The sequence below is a fragment of the Geotrypetes seraphini genome, chromosome 2 (assembly GCF_902459505.1).
Source record: "Geotrypetes seraphini chromosome 2, aGeoSer1.1, whole genome shotgun sequence".
Lineage (NCBI taxonomy): Eukaryota > Metazoa > Chordata > Amphibia > Gymnophiona > Dermophiidae > Geotrypetes > Geotrypetes seraphini.
Window position 1 is genome coordinate 361,163,514 of NC_047085.1, and position 26,901 is coordinate 361,190,414.

Sequence of the window (26,901 nt, forward strand, 5' to 3'; positions counted from 1 at the left end):
GGAAGGAAGAGGAAATAAAATATTTGGGTATAATGATTCAAAGAACTTTGGAAGACACAATGACAGTAAACGGAAAGTCTTTATTGCTGAAAATCAAAGAAATGTGTGAGCATTGGAACCCACTACATCTTTCTTGGTGGAGAAGAGTCCAACCATAAAAATGATGATTTTGCCTGTGGTTTGTTACCAAATGAGTATGTTACCGGTTTATTTTCAAAGTTCCTTTTATAAGAAATTAAATGGGATTCTTATAAAATTTATTTGGCTGGGTAAAACTGCTAGAATAACCTTAGTATCTTTGCAAAAATTACAATCGGCAGGGGAGGTAAATTTTCCAAATTTTTATAGGTATCATCAAGCCTTCATATTGCGTCAGGGTATGTATTGGATCCTTCCTGAACTCATGGAGAATCTACCGGATTGGCTGATATTAGAGAGTCACCTCATGTCCCCATTACATCGAGAGAGAGCGAGACCAGAAGGCTTTGAGCATGCGCAAATGCTCAAAGCCCAGTACATCCCGGAAGAGGGAGGATCTCCCTCGCACCACCCAGCTCAGCCCAGCCCAGCCCAACGAGGGAGGATCTTCGGGCACTGGCACGTCCTGTGCATTGGTGCTAGTGCCGGTGCCCAATCGGGTAAGCGACCGATGTCTTTGCGGTGCTGGGGGGATGTAGGATCGCGGGGGAGGGGGGTGACGCGAGTGGGGGGGAGGATGCCGGTTCGCAGGCCAGAAGAGAGAGTAAGCGGGAGGAGGTTATAGCAGCATGCGCGGTGCATGCTATATAAAAATTTTTTTACACAAATGGTTTGGGCCAGCGCACTATATGCGTATGCGTGTTATATACGTATGCACGTTATATGCGTGAAAATACAGTAGATACTGGCACTGTCATCTTGAAGTAGGGACACTGGATCATTTGTTGTTTTATTGTCCCTTGATACTCAATTTCTGGAAATTAATATGGGCACATATTAATATGATACTGGAAACCGATTCCATTGTCCTACGATGTGGTCATGTGTGGGACATTGTTGAAAGCTAAAAGTCCATTAGACAGGTATAAAAGCAGACTTCTTATAATTATGACAGGGGTTGCCATACAAATGATCACCAGGATTGGAACAACTGGGATAGGCTAAATTTTTCCTTTTGGTGGGAAACTTTGTTTCAGTGTTATAGATATGAAAATATGAATTCGGAAATACTGGGACATAATAAAATATTTAAAACAACATGGGGTCCATTAGCGGAATTTGTCAAATCAGATTAATTGTATAAGCTTTTAATTCCTATTTGTTTTTCGCACACATCCAGGAAGGGTGGAGGGGTGGGAATATGTTTTCTATTGTATTATTCGATTGGATGTAAGTGCTGTTCTTTGTTTTACTTGTTTGTAAAATGTTTTGCACTTTGTATTCGAATTGAAAATCAATAAAGAATTACAAAATTTTTTTTTTGTCTGTATAGTTGTTTCTATTTCTAATTTGTGGTCCCTTATTCTGTATCTAGGGAGGATCTGTGTTCTGCACTTGTGACAAAAGTGAAGGATTTTGTTAAGTTTTGTTTCTATATAAGGATTGGTAACAGTTCAGGTTATTCTGTTTTCTCAATAAAAAAGGAATTAGTGTTCTAGGTCCCAATACAAGGATTCTCTTCTGTCAGAACACGCGTCAGAGAATAGTTAAGCTCTGTAACGCATTGTCAGAGGATATGGTAAGAGCGGATAGCGTAGCTGGTTTTAAGAAAGGTTTGGACAAGTTCCTGGAGGAAAAGTTCATAGTCTGTTATTGAGAAAGACACAGGGGAAGTCCCTGATTGCCCTGTATCGGTAGCATGGAATGTTGCTACACCTTGGGTTTTGGATAAGTACTAGTGACCTGGATTGGCCACCATGAGAACAGGCTACTGGGCTTGATGGACCATTGGTCTGACCCAGTAAGGTTATTCTTATGTTCTAGTATCAGCATCCTTCTTTGTCATACTTCTACAGATCTGGGGAAACCCATAGTCTCAGAAGATACAGTTTCCTCCCCTTCTTTCCAATTTCTACTTCTCCCCCTCCCTCCCATCATCAGGCAGTTATACCTGATCAGACAGACAATAGGTTTTGCAGCTCTTTCTATGAAAATGTCTCTGCACAGCAACTGAAAGAATATCTAATTAAGAACCATTACAGCTGCTGTTACTTCAGGGAGGAAGGGATGAGGATTAGGTGCAAGCCAATGACCCCAATACTTTAAGGTCCACATTACCCCTTGCCCACCAGTTTTCAATTTTTCCACATTCACTCACTCTCTAGCCTTATTTCACCCTTTTGTCAGACTCCTTTCCTAGTTTCCTGTTCTCTTTCTAATCCATAGGCGTCTCCCCCCTCCATGTCCACCTTTTGTACCGTATTTTCGTGGATATAACGCGCGCGTTATACGCGATTTTACCTACCGCGCATACCCCTCGCGCGTTATATGCCTGAGCGCGGTATAGAAAAGTTTTTAAACATAGTTCCCACCCCGCCCGACGCCCGATTCACCCCCCCAGCAGGACCGCTCGCACCCCCACCCCGAACGACCGCTCACACGCGCTCCCACCCGCACCCGCATCCACGATCGGAGCAAGAGGGAGCCCAAGCCCTCTTGCCCGGCCGACTCCCCGACGTCCGATACATCCCCCCCCCCCCGAAGGACCGCCGACTTCCCGACAATATCGGGCCAGGAGGGAGCCCAAACCCTCCTGGCCACGGCGACCCCCTACCCCCACCCCGCACTACATTACGGGCAGGAGGGATCCCAGGCCCTCCTGCCCTCGACGCAAACCCCCCTCCCTCCAACGACCGCCCCCCCCCAAGAACCTCCGACCGCCCCCCCAGCCGACCCGCGACCCCCCTGGCCGACCCCCACCCCCCTTCCCCGTACCTTTGGAAGTTGGCCGGACAGACGGGAGCCAAACCCGCCTGTCCGGCAGGCAGCCAACGAAGGAATGAGGCCGGATTGGCCCATCCGTCCTAAAGCTCCGCCTACTGGTGGGGCCTAAGGCGCGTGGGCCAATCAGAATAGGCCCTGGAGCCTTAGGTCCCACCTGGGGGCGCGGCCTGAGACACATGGTCGGGTTTGGCCCATGTGCCTCAGGCCGCGCCCCCAGGTGGGACCTAAGGCTCCAGGGCCTATTCTGATTGGCCCACGCGCCTTAGGCCCCACCAGTAGGCGGAGCTTTAGGACGGATGGGCCAATCCGGCCGCATTCCTTCGTTGGCTGCCTGCCGGACAGGCGGGTTTGGCTCCCGTCTGTCCGGCCAACTTCCAAAGGTACGGGGAGGGGGGGGGGGGGGGTCGTGGGGGTCGGCCAGGGGGGTCGCGGGTCGGCTGGGGGACGGGCGGAGGTTCTTGGGGGGGGGGGCGGTCGTTGGGGGGGGGGGGGGGTTTGCGTCGAGGGCAGGAGGGCCTGGGATCCCTCCTGCCCGTAATGTAGTGCGGGGTGGGGTTAGGGGGTCGCCGTGGCCAGGAGGGTTTGGGCTCCCTCCTGGCCCGATATTGTTGGGGAGTCGGCGGTCCTTCGGGGTGAGGGTGCGAGTGGTCCTGCCGGGGGGGGGATGTATCGGACGTCGGGGGGGGCATCAGGCTTTCAGGATGGGGACAGACCTTCAAGGGGGGACAGGACTTCAAGGGGGGACAGTGCACGGAAGTCAGGGGGGGTGAACGGAGAGTCGGGACAGCGCACGGAAAGTCAGGGCGGGCGAAAGGAGCGTCGGGCATCATGCGCGTTATATGCCTGAGCGCGGTATAGAAAAGTTTTGGTACATATCATCGTGATTTCTGCGTGCTATACCCCTGTGCGCGTTTTACACAGGTGCGCGTTATATCCGCGAAAATACGGTACTTAACTGCTTCGCAGCCTTCATGTGTCCTCTTTGCTTCACCAGCTTCTCTGTCACTTATCCCCTTCCGACATCCATTCCCTTTCTTTCCAATTTCCCATCTCTCGTCTTTCATGTACTTTCTGACCCTATTTTCACTTTTAATCATTCATAGAGCTTCCATTTCCCCCTCACAGATCGTTCAGTTGATTTACATTCCTAGTTTCTCCTGGTCTTTCACACAATGGCTTTGTGCCTCCCCATTTTCCATCCATTCTGATCCACCATGCCCCTCACTCCGCAGTCAAATCCAGCTGCCAGTTATCTGCTTCCTCTACCTCTGAATCACAGCCTAATCACTGCTCCTTTCCCCCTTTCTTCTGTCCTTCATATTTTTATTTTCTTTCTGCTTAGTCTCAATCATCCCTTCATAGTGACCACTTTTATACTTTCTATTCTTACTTGTCTACTATGTTCATCCACTTCTTTCTCCATCATCTTTCCCTACTCCCCAATCTAGGATCACCTCCATCTTGTACCATCCTCATTGATCCCCCTTTCTGCTAGATGCACTAAAGTCAGCAATCGTCACTAAACCGGTTTTCACAGCTTTAGCGATCTGATTCACAAAATGGCTCACCGCATGTTTTTCCTCTCGATCTCCCATTTTCCGATCCGGCCACACAAATTAGCTAAAACCCCTTGCAAAGCAGCCAAGCGATTGATGCACTAACATCGCTTGGCTATGCAAAAAGAACAAAACCAAAAACAGGGGTTTTAGCAATAGGAAAAAAAACTGACAGGTCTGCCTGGTTTTTCTTTCTTTGTTTCCAATGGCACAATTATTTTGCGTGTGTTACACACGCAAAGTATCTGTCCCGTTAAATTTTTTTTTTAAAAAAGTCCCCCACACTGATGAAGGCCCTCCCCATCAACCCCCGAACAGCTTTGCTTATAAAGATGTGATTCACTTTGATATAATAGCTATAAAAGATGAAAAAAAGAACGAAAGATTATCTAAAATGGTTGAAAGCAGAGGTTAGCCCAATGAGGAGGCTAGCTAAGTGATACTTAAACTAAAATGAAATATTATGTTCAAGTGTAGCTGTCGAGGTCTTCCTCCAGCTGAATGCTAATTACGTTATGAATGAGATTGTCATGAATGCTTACTTATAAGTATATATATGAGAAGATTTTTTTGGGGGGAAAAGATTAATAAAATAACGCAGATAATAAATATACGATTGTGAAGTACTGCTTTTGAATATCATATATTGCCCTGGACATTTTATGAACATGTTTCATTATTGCAGAAAAACATCCAAATCGTAAGTCAAACCTAAACCCACACAAAACACAATCTCAACACAACCCCTTGAGATTTAGACACTGCAGGCATACAGCATAGAAAACCATCTTAAAAATGTGTTTCAAAAATGGCAATTTGGACTTTTTAGCAAGCAATATCCAAATTCCTCTGTCATTTTTGGGATGTTTTTCTCTTTTGAAAATGAGCCCCGTAATCATCTATACCCAATTCAATTAAAATTACATTTCCTGGCATTCTCAGTCAAATGACCAGTATTAAATGGATAAGGAAGGTACCAGGACACGTGTTCTTGGCAGGAGACCTTAGTGTACCCTGTTGCTCGAGTCCTTTGGGCATTTTCATAAGTTTAGCATATGTTTACAGTCTTCTTAAAGATTATTTTACTGTTTGTTTTCCCAGCACTGGAGTGACTCCTAGTGGACCATTAGATGCACCCCTGAGGCAGGCTTCCATCTGGAGGCTGAAACTTGGACCGTGTCGGGTCATCAACTAGATCTTTTCAATATAAGGACATCACGTTTATAGGACTTTTTTATACATGTGTTTTTATTAATGTGTTTCTGTATTTATTTAGAGTTTATAGAAATAAAAGATTTTATCTCCCAAGGTTGACGTGTTCTATCCCACTCCCCACTTGTTCTTGGTTTAGTGTTCTATGAGGATTGAGCAAAGTAGGAGAAAAAAGGGTCACATGAAATAAAGTTGAGAAGCAATCGGGTGGACACTCACCTGAGGGGTGCATACAATGCTAGTTGTCAATTTATCCCAATACCATACACCTGGAGTGATTCAGGTCTGGTTGCCAGGGTCCACAAAAGGATCTGGTTTTCAAGACAGCTCTACAGACACAAAATCAACTAGTTCTTGGAAGACATGTATGTAAAATAATATATGAGCAGTTACTGTTTTAAGTAGCCTTGAAACACAAACCAGTTTGCAGTCCATGAGGACCAACACGAATCACTTCCACTATGAGCTATTATCCTCTTTTCCCTCTGTACACTGTTCTGCAAAGCTCACTCTCCTTTGACAAATGTGTACGCATTTTTTCATGAAACCATTATTGTTTCACTTTCACCTGAATTATGCAAGTGCGAATCCAAAAATTAAAGGCAATTGTTAAATTACCCGATAACCGGAACAGAGCTAGCGAAATGCAACACATGTACTTGTACATTTCCTGTTGGATAGTTCATCCATACACAGTACAGTGCTTGGCCTTTAGTCGTGTGGCAGCCACGAGGTCAGAAACATGGACGTTCCATTGCAAGATTGCACAATCGAAAAACAACATACAGCAGTGCTCTTTCTTTGGGCAGAGGAAGTGAAACCTGTGGAAATTCACCATCGGATATTGACTCGGTATGGACATAGCACCATGAATCAACGAAAGGTTTATGAATGGGTAAAAAGGTTTAAAGAGGGAAGAACATGTGTAAATGATGAAGGACATTCTAGTTGCCCATCAACATCACGCACAGAAGAGCACATTGACAGGGCGGATGCCTTGATTAGAAAAGACCGATGGATAACGGTGTCTCAGTTGGCTGCAAATTTGGATATCAGTTATGGATCTGCATGTGCCATAATGAATGATGGCTTGGAGTACAGGAAAGTCTGCAAGATGGGTTCCCAAACAGCTTACTGATCTGCACAAACAACAGCATATGGAGGTTGCAACCCATTTCCTGAGACGGTATGAAGAAGATCCGAGTATTCTGGAGAGAATTATCATCGGTGATGAGACATAGGTGCATCACTGTGACCCGGAGAGCAAAAGACAAAGCATGATGAAGTAAAGAAAGTAGTGATCATCTAGCTTCGGGAGCAGTCGAAAAACTTCACTGCAGGAATGCAGAAGCTAAGATGAATGATATAAATGCGTTATCTTGCATGACGACTATGTGGTAAAGTGATATGTTCAATTGTTCACAGTTACTTCTATTAAAGCTGTTAAATGTATTTTGCCTTTACTTTTTGATTTACCCTCATATTAGCAAGAATCTCCATTACCTGCAGGAGCTGAGAAGGGGAAATACTGCCATTTGACTGCTGACACGAGGCTACCATATGTTCCGGAAAGTAATTCTAAAAAAGATAAAACAGAAGAAATGGTTCATCATCTTGAATGCATTTGTAGATTCACTGCATTCACAACCTGGACCTGGCCTAAATGATTTAAGTTTGTCAAATGAAACTGATAAACTCAGGATGGTGGCATTTTAGTTCTCGCCAAATTCAGGCACCACAGCCCATGGCACTCTTGGTGGTAGTTGGAGTTTGCTGTTGCTTTCTGCAGGTAACAACACCTGACCTCCCCTTGGTCAACCTTCCCAAATACTGAACAGGCTCTGCTTAGCCTACACGGATCTGGCAGATTTGGGATCACTCAGGAGAGTACTGCTGAGGCACGGAAAAATTATTTTCAAACCCAGCACAACAAAAGAGGTGATCATGGCATGATGGCTTGGGATTCTTGTTCATATAGCTCTTTCATAGCTGCAAAGATCTTCCATGGAGGGTAGAAGGGCATAACATTTTGGAAACAACGATCCATACACAACAGACTCATGAAATCATATGATAGTGTTTTGTGGACAGAACTAGCTTAAAAACTGGTTAAGGGTAGCCTGGCATTAGTGAATGACATGGGGGACAAATTTTTTCCCGTCCCTGCGAGTTCTTTTCCTGTCCCTGCCCCATTCCCGCAAGCTCCAGCCTCATCTGAACAAAATTCAAATGCTTTAAAATCATAAGTGTTCGAGGCTTGTCTGGTTAAGGCAGAACTTACAGGAATGGAGCAGGGATAGGGACAATGGGGCGAGGAGGGGACAACTGAAGGAATGGGGCGAGGACGGGACAATTGAGTTCCTATGGGGACGGGGAAAACTTTGTCCCCGTGTCATTCTCTACCTGGCATCTCAGTGTTGGGATCACTAGGTGGAACACAGGTTTGACTCTAAGGTGCAGCAAATGGCTCTAACATGCTATCTAGACAAGGAGTGAGGGAATACCAGTCAACAGCAGCATCACTGACCACTTTGCAAGCACACGTGTATTGGATTACTGAGGGAACTACAGCATGTCTCACTATGTCTCAACAAGAGGACTGTCACTGCAATAGTTTCAAGTTTCAAGTTTATTATATTATTTGATTAAACGCTTTTCAGAATACAAAGCGTTTTACAAAGAAATAAAATTAAATTTCTAAAATCACAAATACATTGTAATTAAAATTAACTACTTTAAATTAAAAATAAAAACAAACTGAGGTAAACAATCCACATGAAACAATAGGAAAGGGGGAAAAAAGAAAAAAAAATACAATTTATAAAAAAAAAAAAAAAAAAAAAAGAAAAAGTAAGCAGGTTGGGTTAGTACATGGGGAAAGTATGAAGAGAAGGAAAAAAGAAGAAAAAAAAAATTTGAGAACTAGAAAGTCTAAAGAGAAGGGGAAAATAATCTGAATTTAATGAAGGAAGAAGAAATTCGGAATTAATCGGAAACTTAAACTTTTAGTTAAAGGCTTCTTTAAAAAGAAGACATTTTAAACTATTCTTAAATTTTTTCAAGTCTTGTTCAAGCCGTAAATATAGAGGGAGTGAGTTCCAAATAGATGGGGCAGTAACTGAAAAGATCAGGTCACAGCGAGTACCAATGATTTTTAATGAGGGAACATAAAGGGTAGCTTGTGAGGAAGATCTAAGAACTCTTGACGAACTATAAGGAATCAATAATTCAGAGGGGGGGGATTGAAATGGTAAAATGTTTCCCAGAAGGCTAACCTGTGCATACACTGCATTGTTTCAGTAGTCGCACATACCACATCCGAGCCCATGCTACATCCTGTCCCGTCCTGTCCTGTGTGTGCTAACACCACAAGCAATTTCAAAAAACTGCAACCTGAAATAAAAAGCTCAGAATCCCTTTAGGTGTAGTCCTACTAATTTCATAATGCAAAAGTCTGCAGAACATGACTTCAGAAGCTGCTCACAGTGCCGGCACAAAAGAGTCCGAGCCACATCCCTCTACCCAGTTAGCTGTAGCAGAGGAAGATGCAGGTAAGATTAAGAGATGCTGGGAAAGAGAAATGAGGGATGGTAGTAGCAAGAAGGAAGAAGAATGAAAAAGATGGTATCATAGGTATTCAATCAGCCTAGCCAGTTTTTGAAAGGCCAAGCCAGCTGCTGGCAGACCCCTTAAAACCAGACCTTTTTTTTTTTTTCCCTTCGCAGCAGCACCACCCCCTCAGGGGTGGACTGAAGCAGGAAGCCCAGTGCTTCCCACTCTCTTCCCCTTCTTTCCATGATCCAGCATCCCACAGTCTACCTTAAAGGTGTTTTCATGAGGTCCTTGGCAGTGGCAGCAAATCTGAAATGCTGCCTGTGGCTTGCTTAGAGCTTCCCTTCTGATGTGAACTGCCCCCACACAAACCAGAAGGTGTGTCAGAGAGGCGATTAATATTAGAAAAGAGGCTCCAAGCAGGCCACCAGAAGCATCTCTGAATTCCTGTCATTGCTGGAAATCCTGCCAAAGACACCAGTTAAGGAAGACTAGGGATAGAGAGTAGAGGGAAAGATGATGGGAGGGAGGGGGGTGAACAGAGGAGAGAATTTATGCATCTGGGGTATGAATGGGAGGGAAAAGTAAAATGATGGACTGGGGGTAAGGGAAGAAGAAAAAATGCTGGACCACTTGGGGTAGATGGGAGGGAAGAGAGAGAAGTGATGGACCAAGGGCGAGGGAAGAGAGAAAAATGATGGAGGGGAAGAAGGAAAAAGAAATGGTGGACCTAGGGGAGGGAAAAAAAGAGAAGGAATCAGAAGGGGGTGGAGAGGAGGGAAGGGGGAAAGAGAGAAATGATAGACCCAAGGGTGGAGGGGGAGAAAGGAAGCAGTGGGTAAAGCCTCTGGTGGGACTCCCAGGCTATCAACTGCCTGGTGCACGTTTTCAGTATCCAAGTCTGCTTTGTCCTCTGGTCTCCCGCATATAGCGGCCATACCAGATTCTGACAGTTTTTACCACTGGACTGTGGACATTGAGGAGGAGGAACTGGAAAAGTGGCATAGGTTTTGGGTTTTTTTTGGTTTTTGTTTTAAAGTGCTATTACAAAGATGCAAAACACAACATGGAAAAAATAACAAAAGCAATTACAAATATAACAACCTTCTGAAAGACACAATGAATTCTTTTCTGCGTAGTTATTGCATATGCAGGCACAATATAAAGTAAAAGAAACAAAATCAATTTCTGATCAGGCAAGTTCTATGAATAAAACAAACTATAAAAGAACACCACCTTGGGTATATTCCTTTATTACCAACTGCACATTAAAGATTTTGCAGTCACACAGAATTCCCCCTTTCCCATGCAGAATCTTAGATGGTGTCAGCTTTCGGATTGCGGTATCAGCAGCGATTCTCACACACTACCTGCCGCTAACCCGTAATCTCTCCGCAGCAGAGTGGAGTCTTCCGGGTTAGCGGCAGGAAGTGTGTGAGAATGGTTGCAGATACCATGACCCAATGAAGCAAGCCTTGATAGGAAGAGTATAGGGGAGGGGAGGAAGGAAAGTTGCTGGCATGGGGAGGGGAGGGGTGAGAAGAAGGGAAGTTGCTGGCATGGGGAGAGGCGAGAGGAAGGAAAAATGCTGGCACAGGGAAGAAGAGGGTGAGAGGAAAGAAAGATGCTTGCACAGGAGGGAGAGAGGGAGCAATGCATGGTGAGGGGAGAGAGGGTGAAATGTTGCACATGATAATGGAGGGGAGGAAGGGAGAGATGGTGCATGGAAGGGGATAGAGAGGTTTGCCCCAGGGCACAAGGCATGGGGAGAGAGATGGGGGGGACAGTAGGAAAGAATCAGAAATGTTGGCTATGGCAGAGGAAGGGAGAGAATGCTGCATAGGGGAGGGATGAAAAAAGAGGGAGAGAGAGAGGTACTGGACATGGGGGTGGATGAGAGGAAGAGAGAGAGATACACGAGGTGGAGGGGAGAAGGAGGAAGATGTTGTATCCAGGAGCAGAATGGAGTGATGGCGAGATATCTGGCAATGGGAGTGAGGGAAGAGTGTAGGAGTAACGCTGGAACATGGGAGAGAGTGAAGGAACGAAGAGAAGAGAGAGGGAGATGTCAGGCTATGAGGGTGGGAAAGGAAGGAAGAGGGAACAGATGCTGGTATAGGTGGAGGAAGGAAGACACTGACAATAGTAGAACCCTGAGGGTGACAAGGAAATGGATGAGAGGATAGATTTAACAGAGTGTAGAAATATGGTAATGGGGGTACATTGAAGATGAAAGAGAATGGAGGGCTGCAGAAGGAATGAGATGGATGAATGGGAGAGAAAGCACAGTTACTTACCTTAACAGATGTTATCCAGGGACAGCAGGCAGCTATTCTCACATATGGGTGACGTCATCAGCGGAGCCTGGATGCAGAAGCTCGCAAGCAGACTTGCTTGAAGAAAACTCGAAGTTTCGAGTCGACCGCACCGCGCATGTGCAAGTGCCTTCCCGCCCAGCGTAGGGCACGTCTCCTCAGTTCAGATAGCTAGCAGAGAAGCCAACCGGGAGAGGTGGGTGGGTTGTGAGAATAGCTGCCTGCTGTCCCTGGATAACACCTTTTCCGGTAAGTAACTGTGCTTTATCCCAGGACTAGCAGGCAGATTATTCTCACATATAGATGACCTCCAAGCTAACCAAAATGGGATGGTGGGAGTGTTGGCAATTTAAGAGAATAAATTTTGTAATACTGTTTGGCCAAACTGTCCATCCCGTCTGGAGAAAGTATCCAGACAATAGTGAGAAGTGAAGGTATGAACCGAGGACCAAGTAGCAGCCTTGCAAATTTCCTCAATAGGAGTAGATCTGAGGAAAGCTACTGAAGCTGCCATGGCTCTAACTTTGTGGGCTGTGACTCTACTGTGTAGGGGTAATCCAGCCTGGGAATAGCAGAAGGAGATACAAGCAGCCATCCAGTTGGAGATGGTACACTTAGAGATAGTATGTCCCAACTTATTTGGATCGAAGGAGACAAAAAGTTGAGGAGCAGTTCTGTGTGATTTGGTGCATTCCAAATAGAAGGCCAAAGCACATTTACAGTCCAGAGTATGAAGAGCTATTTCTCCAGGATGAGAATGAGGCTTTGGAAAGAAAACTAGAAGAACAATGGATTGGTTGAGATGAAATTACGAGACCACTTTAGGGAGGAATTTAGGATGAGTGCGAAGGACCACCTTGTCATGATGAAATACTGTGAAAGGTGGATCAGCAACTAAAGCTTGCAGCTCAATGACTCGTTGAGCAGAAGTGAGGGCAATGAGAAACACCACTTTACAAGTGAGATACTTCAGATGAGCCTTGTCAATTGGTTCAAATGGAGGTTTCATCAGTTGAGCAAGGACAACATTGAGGTCCCAAACCACAGGAGGCGATTTGAGAGAAGGCTTGACATTGAAAAGTCCTTTCATGAATCTGGAAACCACCGGAGGAGCAGAGAGGGGTTTCCCTTCGACAAGCTGATGGAAAGCTGCAATTGCACTGAGATGGACTCAGATCGATGTAGACTTGAGGCCAGAAGTTGATAAGTGCAAAAGATAATCCAAAACAGAAGATAAGGAGAAATGCTGGGGCTCTTTATCATGAGAAAAACACCATGTAGAAAATCTAGTCCATTTTTAGTGATATCATTGTCTAGTGGTAGGTTTCCTAGAAGCCTCCAAAATATCTCTGACAGGTTGAGAAAACTGCAGAGGAGTCATATGAAGAGGAACCAAGCTGTCAGGTGTAGAGACTGCAGGTTGGGATGAAGCAGAGATCCCTGACTCTGTGTAAGCAGAGATGGAAAAACTGGTAGAAGATATGGCTCCCTGCTGCTGAGTTGAAGTAGAATGGAGTACCAAGGTTGTCTCGGCCACCGAGGAGCAATCAGAATCATGGTGGCATGATCATTCTTTAACTTGACCAGTCTTGAGAATGAGAGGGAATGGAGGGAATGCATAGAGGAAGAGATTTGTCCATTCCAGGAGAAAAGCATCTGCCTCAAGGCGATGAGGAGAGTATATCCTGGAGCAGAACTGAGGCAGTTTGTAGTTGTGGAGAGCTGCAAAGAGGTCTATCTGAGGTGTTCCCCACTGTGAAAAAATGTGATGAAGAGGCAAGGAATGGAGTGTCCATTCGCGAGGTTGCAGAAGACAACAAGTTGTCCGCCAAGCAATTTTTCGCCCCTTGGATATAGACAGCTTTGAGAAAGGTGTTGTGGCGGATTGCCCAGTCCCAAACCTTCAGAGCTTCTTGACAAAGGGAGGCAGATCCCGTCCCTCCCCGTTTGTTGACATAATACATGGCGACTTGGTTGTCCGACTGAATGAGGACTACCTGGTCGCGAAGATGTTGGAAAGCGTTGAGAGCCTTGAGGATCTCTCTGAGTTCCAATAGATTGATATGACACCGATGATCCGTACTGGTCCAGTGGCCTTGGGTACGGAGACCATCAAGATGAGCGCCCCAAGCGTAGGTCGAAGAATCTGTCGTGAAGACCTTCTGATGGGGGGGGCGTTTGAAAAAGCAAGCCTCTGGAGAGATTGGAAGAGAGTATCCACCAATGGAGAGACTGCTTCAATGAAGGAGTGACTGTTATGTGTCGAGAAAGTGGGTCGCAAACCTGCGTCCATTGAGATGCCAGGGTCCACTGAGGAATTCTGAGGTGAAGTCTGGCAAAAGGAGTCACGTGTACTGTGGAGGCCATGTGACCCAGAAGTACCATCATGTGTCTCGCTGAGATGGAAGAGCGGGAAGACACTGTATGACAGAGTTGAATAAGAGCTTCCAGACGTTGTTGTGGAAGGAATGCTCCGAGTTGGATAGTATCCAGAACAGCTCCGATGAATTGTAGATTCTGTGAGGGATGAAGATGGGATTTGGGAAAGTTGATTTCGAATCCCAAACTTTGTAGGAACCAGGTAGTCCATTGGGTCGCTACAATAACCCCCTGAGATGTTGAATCTTTGATGAGCCAGTTGTTGAGGTAGGGAAATACTTGAAGACCATGGTTCCTTAGAGCTGCTGCTACCACAACCAGGCACTGGGTGAACACTCAGAGAGGAAGCCAGGCCGAAGGTCAGCACTCTGTATTAATAATACAGATTCCCCACCCGAAATATGAGGTATTGACGGGAGGCCGGATGAATGGGAATGTGAGTGTAGGCCTCCTTGAGATCCAGAGAGCACAACCAGTCATTCTGCTCAAGAAGGGGATAAAGGGATGCCAGGGACAGCATTCAAAATTTTTCTTTGACCATAAATTTGTTGAGAGCCACCATGATTCTGAATGGGCCGCAGGTCGCCCGTCTTCTTCGGAACAAGGAAGTAACGGGAGTAAAAACCCCTGTTCTGCTGGTCCAGAGGAACTGGTTTGATGGCATGAAGACGAAGCAGAGCTTGAGCTTCCTGAAGAAGAAGGGCGGTCTGGGAAGGATTGGAAGGATACTCTCTTGGAGGAAGCTCTGGTGGAACCTGAGTGAAATGAAGAGAGTATCCTTCCCTGATGATGGTAAGCACCCAGAGGTCGGATGTAATAGTCATCCATTGATGGTAAAAATGATGGAGATGACCTCCTATAGGGGGAAAAGAAGGCAGAGTCAGAACGGTGGAGGTTATGCTCTGTTTTAAACAGTCAAAAAGGCTGAGTAGCCTTAGGTGCAGCAGAAGGTTGAGGTTTTTGTTGCTTCTGAGGCTTCTGTTTCTTAAGAGGAGGGCAATTGTAAGGAGCCATCCTCGGAGCAAAACGCCGTTGATAGATAGGAGCAGAGCGTGTAGGTTTGGCAGGAGCTGGCTTTGGCTTAGGTCTGACAATAGAAGCAAAGAATTTTTCATGTTCAGACAATTTCTTGATGGCTGCCTCGATAGATTCATCAAAGAGGTCATTGCCTGCACAAGGAATATTAGCTAAGCGATCCTGAAGATTAGGGTCCATGTCAATGGTACGAAGCCAGGCAAGGCGACGCATGGCTACAGAGCAAGCAGCTGCCTGTGCAGACAACTTGAAGGCATCAAAAGATGACTGGAGGAGATGTAATCGGAGTTGTGATAAAGAAGCAAGGACTTCTTGAAATTCAAAGTGCTTTTGAGTATCCAAATAAGTCAAGAATTTTGGTAATAGAGAAATGAGGAACTCAAAATAAGTAATAAAATGAAAATTATAATTGAGGACTTTAGAGGACATCATGGCATTTTGATAAATGCGACGTCCGAATTTGTCCATAGTTTTCCCTTCCCTTCCAGGAGGAACGGTGGCATAAACCTTGGAAGGATGGGACCTCTTCAAGGAGGACTCGACTAGCAGGGACTGATGAGATAGCACAGTTACTTACCGTAACAGGTGTTATCCAGGGACAGCAGGCAGATATTCTTAACGTATGGGTGACGTCACCGACGGAGCCCCGGTACGGACCTTTTTAACTAGAAAGTTCTAGTTGGCCGCACTTGCGCGAGTGCCTTCCCGCCCGACGGAGGAGTGCGTGGTCCCCAGTTAAGATAAGCCAGCTAAGAAGCCAACCCGGGGAGGAGGGTGGGACGTAAGAATATCTGCCTGCTGTCCCTGGATAACACCTGTTACGGTAAGTAACTGTGCTTTATCCCAGGACAAGCAGACAGCATATTCTTAACGTATGGGTGACCTCCAAGCTAACAGAGAGGGAGGAGGGATGGTTGGCCATTAGGAAAATAAATTTTGTAACACAGATTGGCCGAAGAGTCCATCCCGTCTGGAGAAGGCATCCAGACAGTAGTGAGTAGTGAACGTGTGAACTGAGGACCAAGTGGCAGCCTTGCAGATTTCCTCGATAGGTGTGGAGCGGAGGAAAGCCACAGAAGCAGCCATAGCTCTGACCCTGTGGGCCGTGACAGCACCTTCCAGTGAGAGACCGGCCCGAGCATAACAGAACGCAATGCAGGCAGCAAGCCAGTTGGAAAGCGTCCGTTTAGAGACAGGACGACCTAGACGGTTAGGATCGAAGGTCAGAAAGAGCTGAGGAGACGAGCGGTGAGCCCTGGTATGAACAAGGTAGTATGCAAGGGCACACTTACAATCCAGCGAGTGTAACGCCTGTTCCCCAGGATGGGAATGGGGCTTAGGGAAGAAAACAGGCAATACAATGGACTGGTTGAAGTGGAAGTCCGAGACCACCTTAGGCAGAAATTTAGGATGGGTACGCAGAACCACCCTGTCATGGTGAAAAACAGTGAAAGGTGGGTCGGCAACCAGTGCATGCAGCTCACTAACCCTCCTGGCAGAGGTGATGGCAATGAGGAAAAGCACCTTCCACGTAAGAAATTTGAGTGAAGTTGTGGCAAGAGGCTCAAATGGAGGTTTCATGAGGGCTGATAGAACCACATTCAGGTCCCAGACGACTGGAGGAGGGTTAGGTGGTGGTTTGACATTGAAGAGGCCTCTCATGAACCAGGAAACCAGGGGATGAGCCGTAAGAGGTTTTCCGAGGATAGGCTCATGAAACGCCGTGATGGCACCGAGGTGGACTCTGATTGAGGTCGACTTGAGGCCAGCGTCGGAGAGAGAGAGCAAATAGTCCAGTACAGTTTCCACCGCCAGTGAGGTGGGATTGTGATGATGAAGGAGACACCAAGAGGAGAACCGGGTCCACTTCTGATGGTAACATTGGAGGGTGGCCGGTTTCCTGGAAGCATCCAAAATACGACGGACAGGCTGAGACAGATTCTCTGGAGAGGTCAGCCCAAGAGAAACCAAGCTGTCAGGTGGAGCGAGGACAGATTGGGATGTAGTAGAGACTGATGCTGCTGTGTAAGTAGAGTAGGAAACACAGGAAGAGGAATGGGCTCCCTGGAGTTGAGCTGAAGCGAGGCCACCGAGGGGTGATGAGAATCATGGTGGCTCTGTCCCTGCGGAGTTTGAAGAGCATCCGCAACATCAGAGGTAGGGGAGGAAAGGCATAGAGGAACCGATCCGTCCAGTCGAGCAGGAATGCATCCGGGGCCAGACGATGAGGAGAGAAGAGTCTGGAACAGAACTGGGGCAGCTGATGGTTGTGAGGAGCTGCAAAGAGGTCCACCTGAGGAGTGCCCCAGAGAGCAAAGATGGAGTGGAGTGTGGGAGGATCCAGGGTCCACTCGTGAGGTTGAAGGATGCGGCTGAGATTGTCGGCCAGGGAGTTCTGTTCGCCCTGGATATAGACAGCCTTGAGGAAGAGACTGTGGGCCGTGGCCCAGGTCCAGATGCGGATGGCCTCCTGACAGAGGAGGGGAGATCCGGTGCCGCCTTGCTTGTTTATGTAGTACATGGCGACTTGGTTGTTTGTGCACAGGAGAAGAACCTAAGGGTAGAGAAGGTGCTGGAAGGCCTTGAGAGCATAGAACATGGCCTGAGTTCGAGGAAGTTGATGTAATGTTGATGCTCCTGAGGGGTCCAGAGTCCCTGGGTGCGAAGATCTCCCAGGTGAGTGCCCCATGCATAGGGGGAGGCATCTGTGGTTATGATCATGGAGTGAGGGGGTAGATGAAAGAGTAGACCCCTGGAAAGATTGGAGGAGTTCAACCACCATTGAAGAGATTGCCGAAGAGACGATGTCACAGAGATGGGATGAGACGGCTTAGATGAAGGAGGAGGTTTGGCAGGTTGAGCCTGTGGGCGAGCCTGAGTCTGATGTTGGTGGCGAGGACGGCGAGACTGTTGTTGAGGCGGATTGAGAGGTCTGGCCGAGAACCTACGCTGGTAAGAAGACTGTTGTCTGTAGGGACGAGCAGGTGGAGTCTTCTTTTTAGGTTTGATCAGAGTGTCCCACCTGGTCTCATGTGCTGAGAGTTTCTGGGTTGTTGAGTCCAGGGACTCTCCGAAGAGTTCATCGCCCAGACAAGGCGCGTTAGCCAGGCGGTCCTGGTGGTTAATGTCTAGGTCAGAGACTCTCAGCCATGCCAAACGGCGCATGGCCACCGCCATGGCAGAGGCGCGAGAGGTCAGCTCAAATGAGTCGTAGATGGAGCGAACCATAAATTTCCTGAGTTGGAGGAGGCTGGAAATTTGTTGCTGGAACAGAGGGACCTTACGTTCAGGAAGATATTTCTGTAAGGAGGAGAGCTGTTGCACCAGATGCTTCATGTAGAAGGAGAAGTGGAAGGTGTAGTTGTTGGCTCTATTGGCTAGCATGGAATTTTGGAAAAGGCGCTTACCAAATTTATCCATGGTTTTTCCCTCTCTGCCAGGAGGGGTGGAGGCATATACACTGGAACCCTGAGATTTTTTCAAAGTAGATTCCACCAGGAGGGACTCGTGGGGCAATTGAGGTTTGTCAAACCCTGGGATTGGGATAACCCGGTACAAGCTATCCAATTTACGAGGGGCTCCGGGAACAGTGAGGGGAGTCTCCCAGTTCTTATAGAAAGTTTCCCGTAAGATGTCGTGGACGGGCAACTTTAGAAATTCCTTGGGAGGTTGCTCAAAGTCTAGGGCATCGAGGAAAGCCTGAGACTTCTTAGAGTCGGACTCTAAGGGGATGGAAAGAGCTGCTGACATTTCCCTAAGGAATTTAGAGAAAGAGGATTGCTCTGGTTTGGAGGCGGTGTCGGTCATGGAGGGTTCTTCGTCGGTTGACGAAGCGTCCTCTTCGGTACCGTGAGGGGAGTCTTCCCACAAGTCTGGGTCCCTAACGTCGGGGTGCGTACGTTTGGACATCGACGTGGAGGGCTCGGCATGGCGGGTCTTTGAGAGAGATTTGCCTGAGCGCACCGAGGCGGTACCGGGTGAGGAAGACCAATGTCGTTCCTGGGACCGGACAGGGTCGGCAGTAGCACGGGTATGCACCGTAGGTGTTTCGGCCAAGAGCACCGGCATGGAGGTATTAGTCGGTACCGAGGGGGTCGACACCGATGGGACAGTGCGAGGCTCGGACCGGTCCTGTACCGGAAGGTGCGGTGCCAGCAACAGTTGTTGGAGTTGTTGTTGCAGCTGCTCCTGTAACTGTGTTTGGAGTATGGCTGCGATGCAGTCATCCAGGGGAGGCACCGGTACCGCTTTTTTCTTCTTCGGTACCATAGGTGCCACTCTACGCTCCGGCGATGAGGAGGCTGATGATGAGGCACTCACCGAGATCGGAGCGGAGCGTTTGCGGGGCCGGTGCGGCGCCGGAATGGCCGGTGTCGCAACCGTGGCAGGAGGGCACTCGAGGGAAGTGGAAGGCTTCTTAGCCGGCTTACCTGGGCCCAACGACCCCGAGGAAGGGTCCAGTGGTGTCGACGTCGTCGGTGCCGACTTTTGGGGTGCCGTCGACGTCGCGGCAGGTTCCATGGCAGATCCGGTACCAAACAAAATATTTTGCTGGATCTGCCTATTTTTCAAAGTGCGCTTTTTAAGCGTAGCACAGCGGGTGCAGGTGTCAGCCCGATGCTCTGGACCCAGGCACTGGAGGCACCAATTGTGCGGGTCTGTGAGAGAGATCGGGGGTGCACACCGCTGGCACTTCTTAAAACCCGGTTGAGGGGGCATGAAGGGAAACACGGCCTCCGCAAAATCAAAGCCGGAGGCCTGTATGGTGACAACAGGCCCCGCCAGGGCCGGCTCGAAAAAATAAAGAAAACTCGATGAGTTTTTTTTTTTTTTAAGGAAAAATAAAGTAATCCAAAGGGAAAAAAAGAAGAAATTCGGAAAAAAATACGCAAGCGGGAAGGCAAACTAATGATTTCAACGGCCGTTGAAAAACATGTGACTTCTTCGCTCCGCGGAAACGAAGAAACTGGGGACTACGCACTCCTCCGTCGGGCGGGAAGGCACTCGCGCATGCGCGGTGCGGCCAACTAGAACTTTCTAGTTAAAAAGGTCCGTACCGGGGCTCCGTCGGTGACATCACCCATACGTTAAGAATATGCTGCCTGCTTGTCCTGGGATAAAACTGTGAGTTGTCAAACCCTTTGCGATGTACAGTTTTATACCTAGAGTCCAATTTGCCTGGAACAGCCAGTATGGTATGGCAGGGGTCTCAAAGTCCCTCCTTGAGGGCCGTAATCCAGTCGGGTTTTCATGATTTCCCCAATGAATATGCTTGAGATCTATGTGCATGCACTGCTTTCAATGCATATTCATTGGGGAAATCCTGAAAACCCGACTGAATTGTGGCCCTCAAGGAGGGACTTTGAGATCCCTGGTATAAGGGGTCTCCAGGCATCGACCAAAAGTCTGAGACAAAAGCTTGTGAAGAGGAAGGTTGAGGGAGATGCATGATTTCGAGGTATTCCTTAGAGTATTTGGAACCAGCATCTAATTGAAGATCCAAATCAACAGCCATCTGACAAAGAAAAGATGAGAAAGATAGCTGATCCGCCAATGCTTTGCTCGTGAGGAAACAGGGGAAGATACAGCAGGTGTCGTCGAAGAGAGAGCCGCTGCAAACGATGAAGGTCTGATGAGGCTCGAGGTGGAAGCAGTAGAAGCAGGAGGAATCTCGGTCGAAGGTGAGGCCGAGGGCCCCTTCGATGTTAAGGGATCGGAGGAAGAATCCATCCCGAACAGCTTCTCCACCAAAAGATGATGACGTTTAAGGGCTTGAGATTGAAGAGTAGCACAGCACTCGCACGACTTCGGGTGATGTTCCGGCCCAAGGCACTTGAGGTACCGACGGTGTGGGTCCGTAAGGGAAATCGCACGCTGGCACTGGCTACACTTCTTGAAGCCCGTGACAGGCCGGGACATAGAAGGAAAAACAGCTGCCGCAAGATCGAAGTCCTTGGGCTGCGGCCGAGCGGCCTGCCCCGGCAGACGGACAGAAGATTGAAAATTATTTATTTTATTTCTAGTTTAAAAAAAAAACAACAAAGAACAGCGATTTGTGAAGAAAAAAATACAAACCGTGGTTCAGAGAAGGCACGAAGTAACGAAGTTAAACACAGAGAGTCAAAGACGGACTTCTCGGCTCCGCGGAAAAATGAGAACTGAGGAGATGTGCCCTACGCTGGGCGGGAAGGCACTCGTGCATGTGCGGTGTGGTCAACTCGAAACTTTGAGTTTTCTTCAAGCAAGTTTGCTTGCAAGCTTCCGCATCCAGGCTCCACTGATGACGTCACCCATGTGTGAGAATAGCTGCCTGCTTGTCCTGGGATAAGATGGAAATTTGATAGGTAGCTGAAAAGTGAAAAATAGGAGAAGGGTAAGAAGAGAGGCAGAAAAGATCTAAAAAGGAATAATCAATATATCTGAGGCAGGAGTAGTGAGGGAATAGATCAAAAGTAGAAAAGACAAATGGATAGCAGCTATTTGAAGGAGAATTAGCAGAAACAGGAAAGCAGAAAAAAGAAACTAGAACCAACATGATGGAAAAATAAAACTTCCAGAAACAAAGGTAGAAGAAAAACATTTTATTTTAAATGTTTTAAATGAAATATGGATAACAATTAGCAACAATATTGTTTAAATTTTGACAAATAATCTCACAGAATTTGCTAATTTTGTGCGCAGAATTTCGCCAGGAGTACTTTATACTCCTTCGCATACATCACCTTCCCTTGCTCCCCAATCTAGCAGGACCTAGATAAAAGATGGAGTATCCAGATGGATTCAAGTGCCCTGAAGCTTGAGTTGAAAACCCAAGTATAGCAATAGTAAAAATAAGTATAGGGTTCTTAAGCCACTCAGATTTTCAAGATATTCACACTGAATATGCATGAAATAAATTTGCACCTGATTGGCTATGTGTGTGTCCGCTAGAATAAGTGTACAAAGAATGTGAGATTAACTAAGTCAGCCATTTCCAATCCAGTCCTTTCGGCATTCCTAGCCCCCTTGTGTTTTCAGGATATCCACAATGAATATTTCATGCATATTCATTGTGGATATCCTGAAAACCTGATAGGACTAGGTGTCTCAAAGACTGGGTTGTTGAATGGCTGGACTAAGTGGATGAGTGAATGAATGAATGAATGAATATGCATATGTTGGTAGATAAACCTTACACAAGCAACAGGGTTACATATCATAACTGAACAAAACAGCAATATCAAACTATCTAATAAGAAGTTGCATTCCTTATGGGACAGAGTCAGCCAGTACAGTTCCCAGATAAATTAAAACACCTGACACTCGGGACTGACAACATGGCCCACAGAGTGACTTTCTATTAGCGCCAAATCAAACAAAAAAATGGTGCCATTTTCCCCCTGGGTGGCATGCTTTTCTCTCCAATAGAGTAATTTTTTTCTCCCTGTACCTACACCTTATGTAAAAAATATTTCTGTTCCTCTCATAGCAAAGAAACATTCTGCTCCCTCTACTTCAGTTTTTTTAAAAGCACCACTAGTAATTTCCTCCACCTCTTCTCTTACCCCCACCCCCACCCCCACCCCCAATTTCCCATTAGTCACTAAGCTGTACCATAAAAACAGAAACAAAGTAGGCTACTGCCAAGGATCACCAGCTTATGGAACAGGCATTCTGCAAGAGGCATTGCACACAGATCTGGGCGGGAGGCAAGGAAGGATGACTAGTCCCCTATGTCAACTCCTGCTAGCCAATGGGCTATGTTGATGGTGCATCTGGGAACAGCTGCCCATCCAGACCATCCTAGAGTCAGATAGAAAGGCAAATTACATGGACAAAAACCATGGGAGGAGAAACCGGAGACAAACCTGAGGGTGGGGAGCACAAACTGAACATGTGAGCTTATATGGCACATTCAGCCAATAGATCTAAGCAGTATAAAACAAACAAACCAAAAAATACATAAGCAGAGAAACTCACCACAGGGTTCTTAAAAAATTCATATTTTGCATAATTCTTCCTAAATAAAAATTTACTTTCACTTCCCATCATGGACTGAGCTTGGACCACCGATTCATGGTCTTCCAAACACCTTTCTGTAAGGGGAAGAACAAAAAACACCCCTCAGACATTTTAGTTTGAAAATGAGCTAAAAATTAAAGCAAAACTCTCTAAGCTCTTCATCCATTTAGACAAGTTTGAAGTGCAGTGCCAAGAGTTTTCTAGCAAAACCTGCCTGAACACAGACACAATAAAACACCATCCTACTAAATTTGCAAGCTCTGCCGTGACCTTGGAAAGCGATCAAGTGCTGATATTCAACCTGCTGCAGAACACACTTAATCTCAGCAGGAAAGAGCATGTAGAGGGAATGATATCAAAAGTTTCATTCCCACATCTAAGCCTTTAATTCATACTTACTCCTGGGTCTGCCTTTAATGACAGACACCATAGATGTTTTAAAAACATAACGTACTATAGAATGAAAACCTCTGGGTCTCCGTTTGAACATGCTCTGTGGCAATATACCCACAAGAAATCTAGAAGGCATTTTGGTGAATTGGTCAGTTTGATTCTTCCCGGACATAACATGTTATTAGCCACTAAAACAGCCTGAAGCACACATTGAGACATTCTCCTTTATGCTGCATAAGATACCCACTGGTTAGCATAGTATATCATAATATAACACAGTGTTGCTCAATTTCTTCAAGTCAAGTACCCCCTAAGTCTAGCAAATATTAACTAAGAACCCCTGACCACCCAAGCTCTGCTCCAGACCCCGCCACCATTACTAATTGTAACACAATTTCTTCGATTATTTTTTCATATACACACAATATACATCTCTCCTTCCTTTCCCATCTTCCCACAGTCTGGCATCTCTCCTTCTCGCAGTCTGGCATCTCTCTCTCCCCTCCTTCCCTTCCATTCCCTGGTATGGCACCCCTCCCTTCCTTGAGTAATCTCTCCTCCCCAGTGTGATATTTCTCTCTCCCTTCCTCCTTTCTGCCCCTTGCAGTCAAAACAAATCTCCCTCCCTTCCTCCATTATGGCCTCCTCCCAGTCCAACATTTCTCTCTCCAACAATCCAGCATTTCATTCTCTCTGCCTCCTGCACACTTCCTCTCCTCTGGTTCTCATTCCCTCCCCCAACCAACATTTCTCTCTCTCCCTCTATGAGTCCAACTTTTCACTCTCTGCCCCTCCCCCCGAGTGTGACATTTCTCCTTTCTGCCTTCCCCATCCAACATCTCTCCCTCCATGAGTTCAACACTTTCTGCCTCCTACATGGTTTCTCCCCGCTCCTTCCCTTGTGTGACATTCCTCATTCCCACCCCAACCCCAGTCTCTCTCTCCTCCCATCGCCTCCACTCCATGTCCATTTCTCTCTCTCATCACTCACCCCTCCTGCAGCAATTTTCCTTCCTTCCATCCCTACCTCCAACCCCACTCACAACTAATATGCTTTCTCCCCATGAATCATCTCACCCTTTCCTCCAGCATACAACACCTCCCCCTTCCCTCTCCTTCAAGTCTAGTAACATCTTTCCCTTCCCCTTTTACCAGGTCCAGCAGCACCTTTTCTCCCTTTCCTTTCCCTCCTCCCCTGTCCAGCAGCACATCTCCCTCTCCCATCCCAATGTCCAACAATACCTCTCCTCCCCCTAGTAGTAGGTCACTGTGTACTTTTAACTTCCCCACACAGCTGCCTCTAGCGTTAGTTTAGCGCAGTTCCATCAGGTAGCTTTGGGGCCTTTGCTAGGGTGGCCTGCCTCCGATAATACAGCTTCCTCTTTCGTCGGACCCCCAAAACTCTATGCTAGACTGCTAGTAATTCTCTGATATTTCAGGTGGTGGGCAAGGACAGGAATTCACTAAATTATAAAATTAAAAGCCAGCAGCAATAAGACTACTATCTCACTACAATTAAAATTGGCAATGGTAATGAATTTGATATACCATCTTTCTGTGGTACAAAACAAGTGGTTTACATATATTATATGGAGGACCTGTGATTCCAGAGGAAATTCTAGTCAATGGCGTAGTAAACGGGGGCCGTGGACCGTCCTGGCCACCATCTTGGAGGGGGCGCTGGCACCTCTCCGCTCCCCAAGGCACGCTCACGCCATCCCATCCCCGCTCCCGGTACCTCTTTAAATCTTCGCAAACGCAAGCAACTACTCTGGCCTGCTACTCGTGTTGGCCTGGATCTCTTTGAAATCACTTTCGTGTTGTGGGGCCAGGAAGTGACAGCAGAGGGAAAGCCACCCATGGGATATTCATGTGGGATCTCTGATGAGGTAAGGGCAGGAGGTTGGGGGAAGGGTCACTGGAGTGGGCAGACTTGGTGGGCTTTGGCCCTTTTCTGCCGTCATTTTTCTATGTTTCTATGTTTCTATGTTTACTATTTAATGCCTACCCACAAAGTACACACTATTAAAAATTGTCACCTACTTACAGAATTAGTCAAATAAATATGTGGCATCACTACCTACGTACTCTATATTGTATGAGTGATTAAAGAAGATCTGACAAATTTGATACAAAATCACTCTTCAATATTCAGGTGTTACTTTTCTCAAGATCATATCAACTTGTAATGGAAAAATATGCTCAGAAACAGAGGCAAAAACAAGGGGCGAACCCCAAAAATATCGCTTCACTACCCAATTATCGCACATTAAATATATTTCAATTGATATAAAAAATATTCAATATGCTGTGTTCTCGCAGTCTATCACATTCTCATGGAGTCAAAAATTCAAAATAACAAGCTTATGTTAAATTGCAGGTTCTGACGTGGCCCGTTTCGATTCTGCGTCAGGGAACCAATTGGTAGATTCAAAAAGTTTTTTCTAAGGTGGTGCTGTCAAATTGATATGATCTTTGAGAAAAGTAACACCTGAATATTGAAGAGTGATTTTCTATCAAATTTGTCAGATCTACTTACAGAATAGCATGTATCTGGACTGTTGTGTTCATATATGCATGGGCATTGGAACAGGGGTGGCCATAAGGGCCAAACACCCCCAATTGGTGTTTGGTGAAAAGAGATGGCTCTCCTGCCTCCCCCATCCACTTCCTCCACGGCCGCTCTCATTTTAAATCTTCGGGCAGCGGCAACAAGTGGAGCCTGCTGCCGTCAGCATGTCCCAGAAGTCTTCATTCTGCAGCTTCCAGCTGCTTCAGAATGAAGACTTCCAGGGCACCCAGAACAAACAAAAGGGGAGAACCAACAGAGTCTGCAGTAAAGGATGTGAAACCAAAACAAGGAAAACTGCAGAAACACATACAATGATGCAGGCTAAATTTATTATATCAAATAATTGAGTACGGTTAATAATACCACCTTAAAAACAAACCAAGGGCCCGACACGATCCGTGTTTTGGTTAACACGCCTTCATCAGGGGTCCCAGGTCGATAGGGGATCAAATGAAACCGCAAACAAAAAAAACTGTAGCCTGTGCAAAAGCAAATACCGAAGAACAAGCTATGTGTGAACTCCTACGTAGCAAGAATGAAGACTTCCAGGGCACACCACCGGCAGCAGGCTCACTCGTCGCCACTGCCCAAAGATTTAAAATGAAAGCAGCCGGGAGGAGGTAGGTGGGGATGGCGGGAGCCAGAAAGAGAGGTCTAGTGCAGAACTTTTGCCCCCCCCCAAAAAAAAATAAAAAATATTCCGCTGCCTATGCACATTGGGACCTCTTCATTGCTTGAAGTTGTGGATTATCTTGTTGAAAGTCTGCATCATGAACATCAGTCTCCACTGCGTCTTTTATTTTGGACATACGTGACTGCAGGAATTTACCTCCCAGAACAGCCAAATTTATCCACTGGAAAAGGGGCATGATTTGAGGTAGATGGCATGCAATTTATATAACTGATAGCACAATTCAGCTACTGAGATGGTAATTCTACAACTGGATGTCTCCGTTTAGGTGCC

The 26,901-nt window shown here is 46.6% G+C and overlaps 1 protein-coding gene across 6 annotated transcripts in view; it reads right to left on the reverse strand.

Annotated features, from left to right (window-relative positions):
* Nucleotides 1–26,901, reverse strand: part of GRB10 (growth factor receptor bound protein 10) — a 459,832-nt gene that overhangs the window by 63,282 nt on the left and 369,649 nt on the right. For all 6 annotated transcript variants that reach the window (XM_033930513.1, XM_033930516.1, XM_033930517.1 and 3 more), the window contains 2 exons: nucleotides 22,931–23,046; nucleotides 7,194–7,268 (listed from right to left, as the gene is read on the reverse strand). In XM_033930513.1, coding sequence (XP_033786404.1) covers nucleotides 7,194–7,268; nucleotides 22,931–23,046 — 191 coding nt within the window. The remainder of the gene's footprint in view (nucleotides 1–7,193; nucleotides 7,269–22,930; nucleotides 23,047–26,901) is intronic.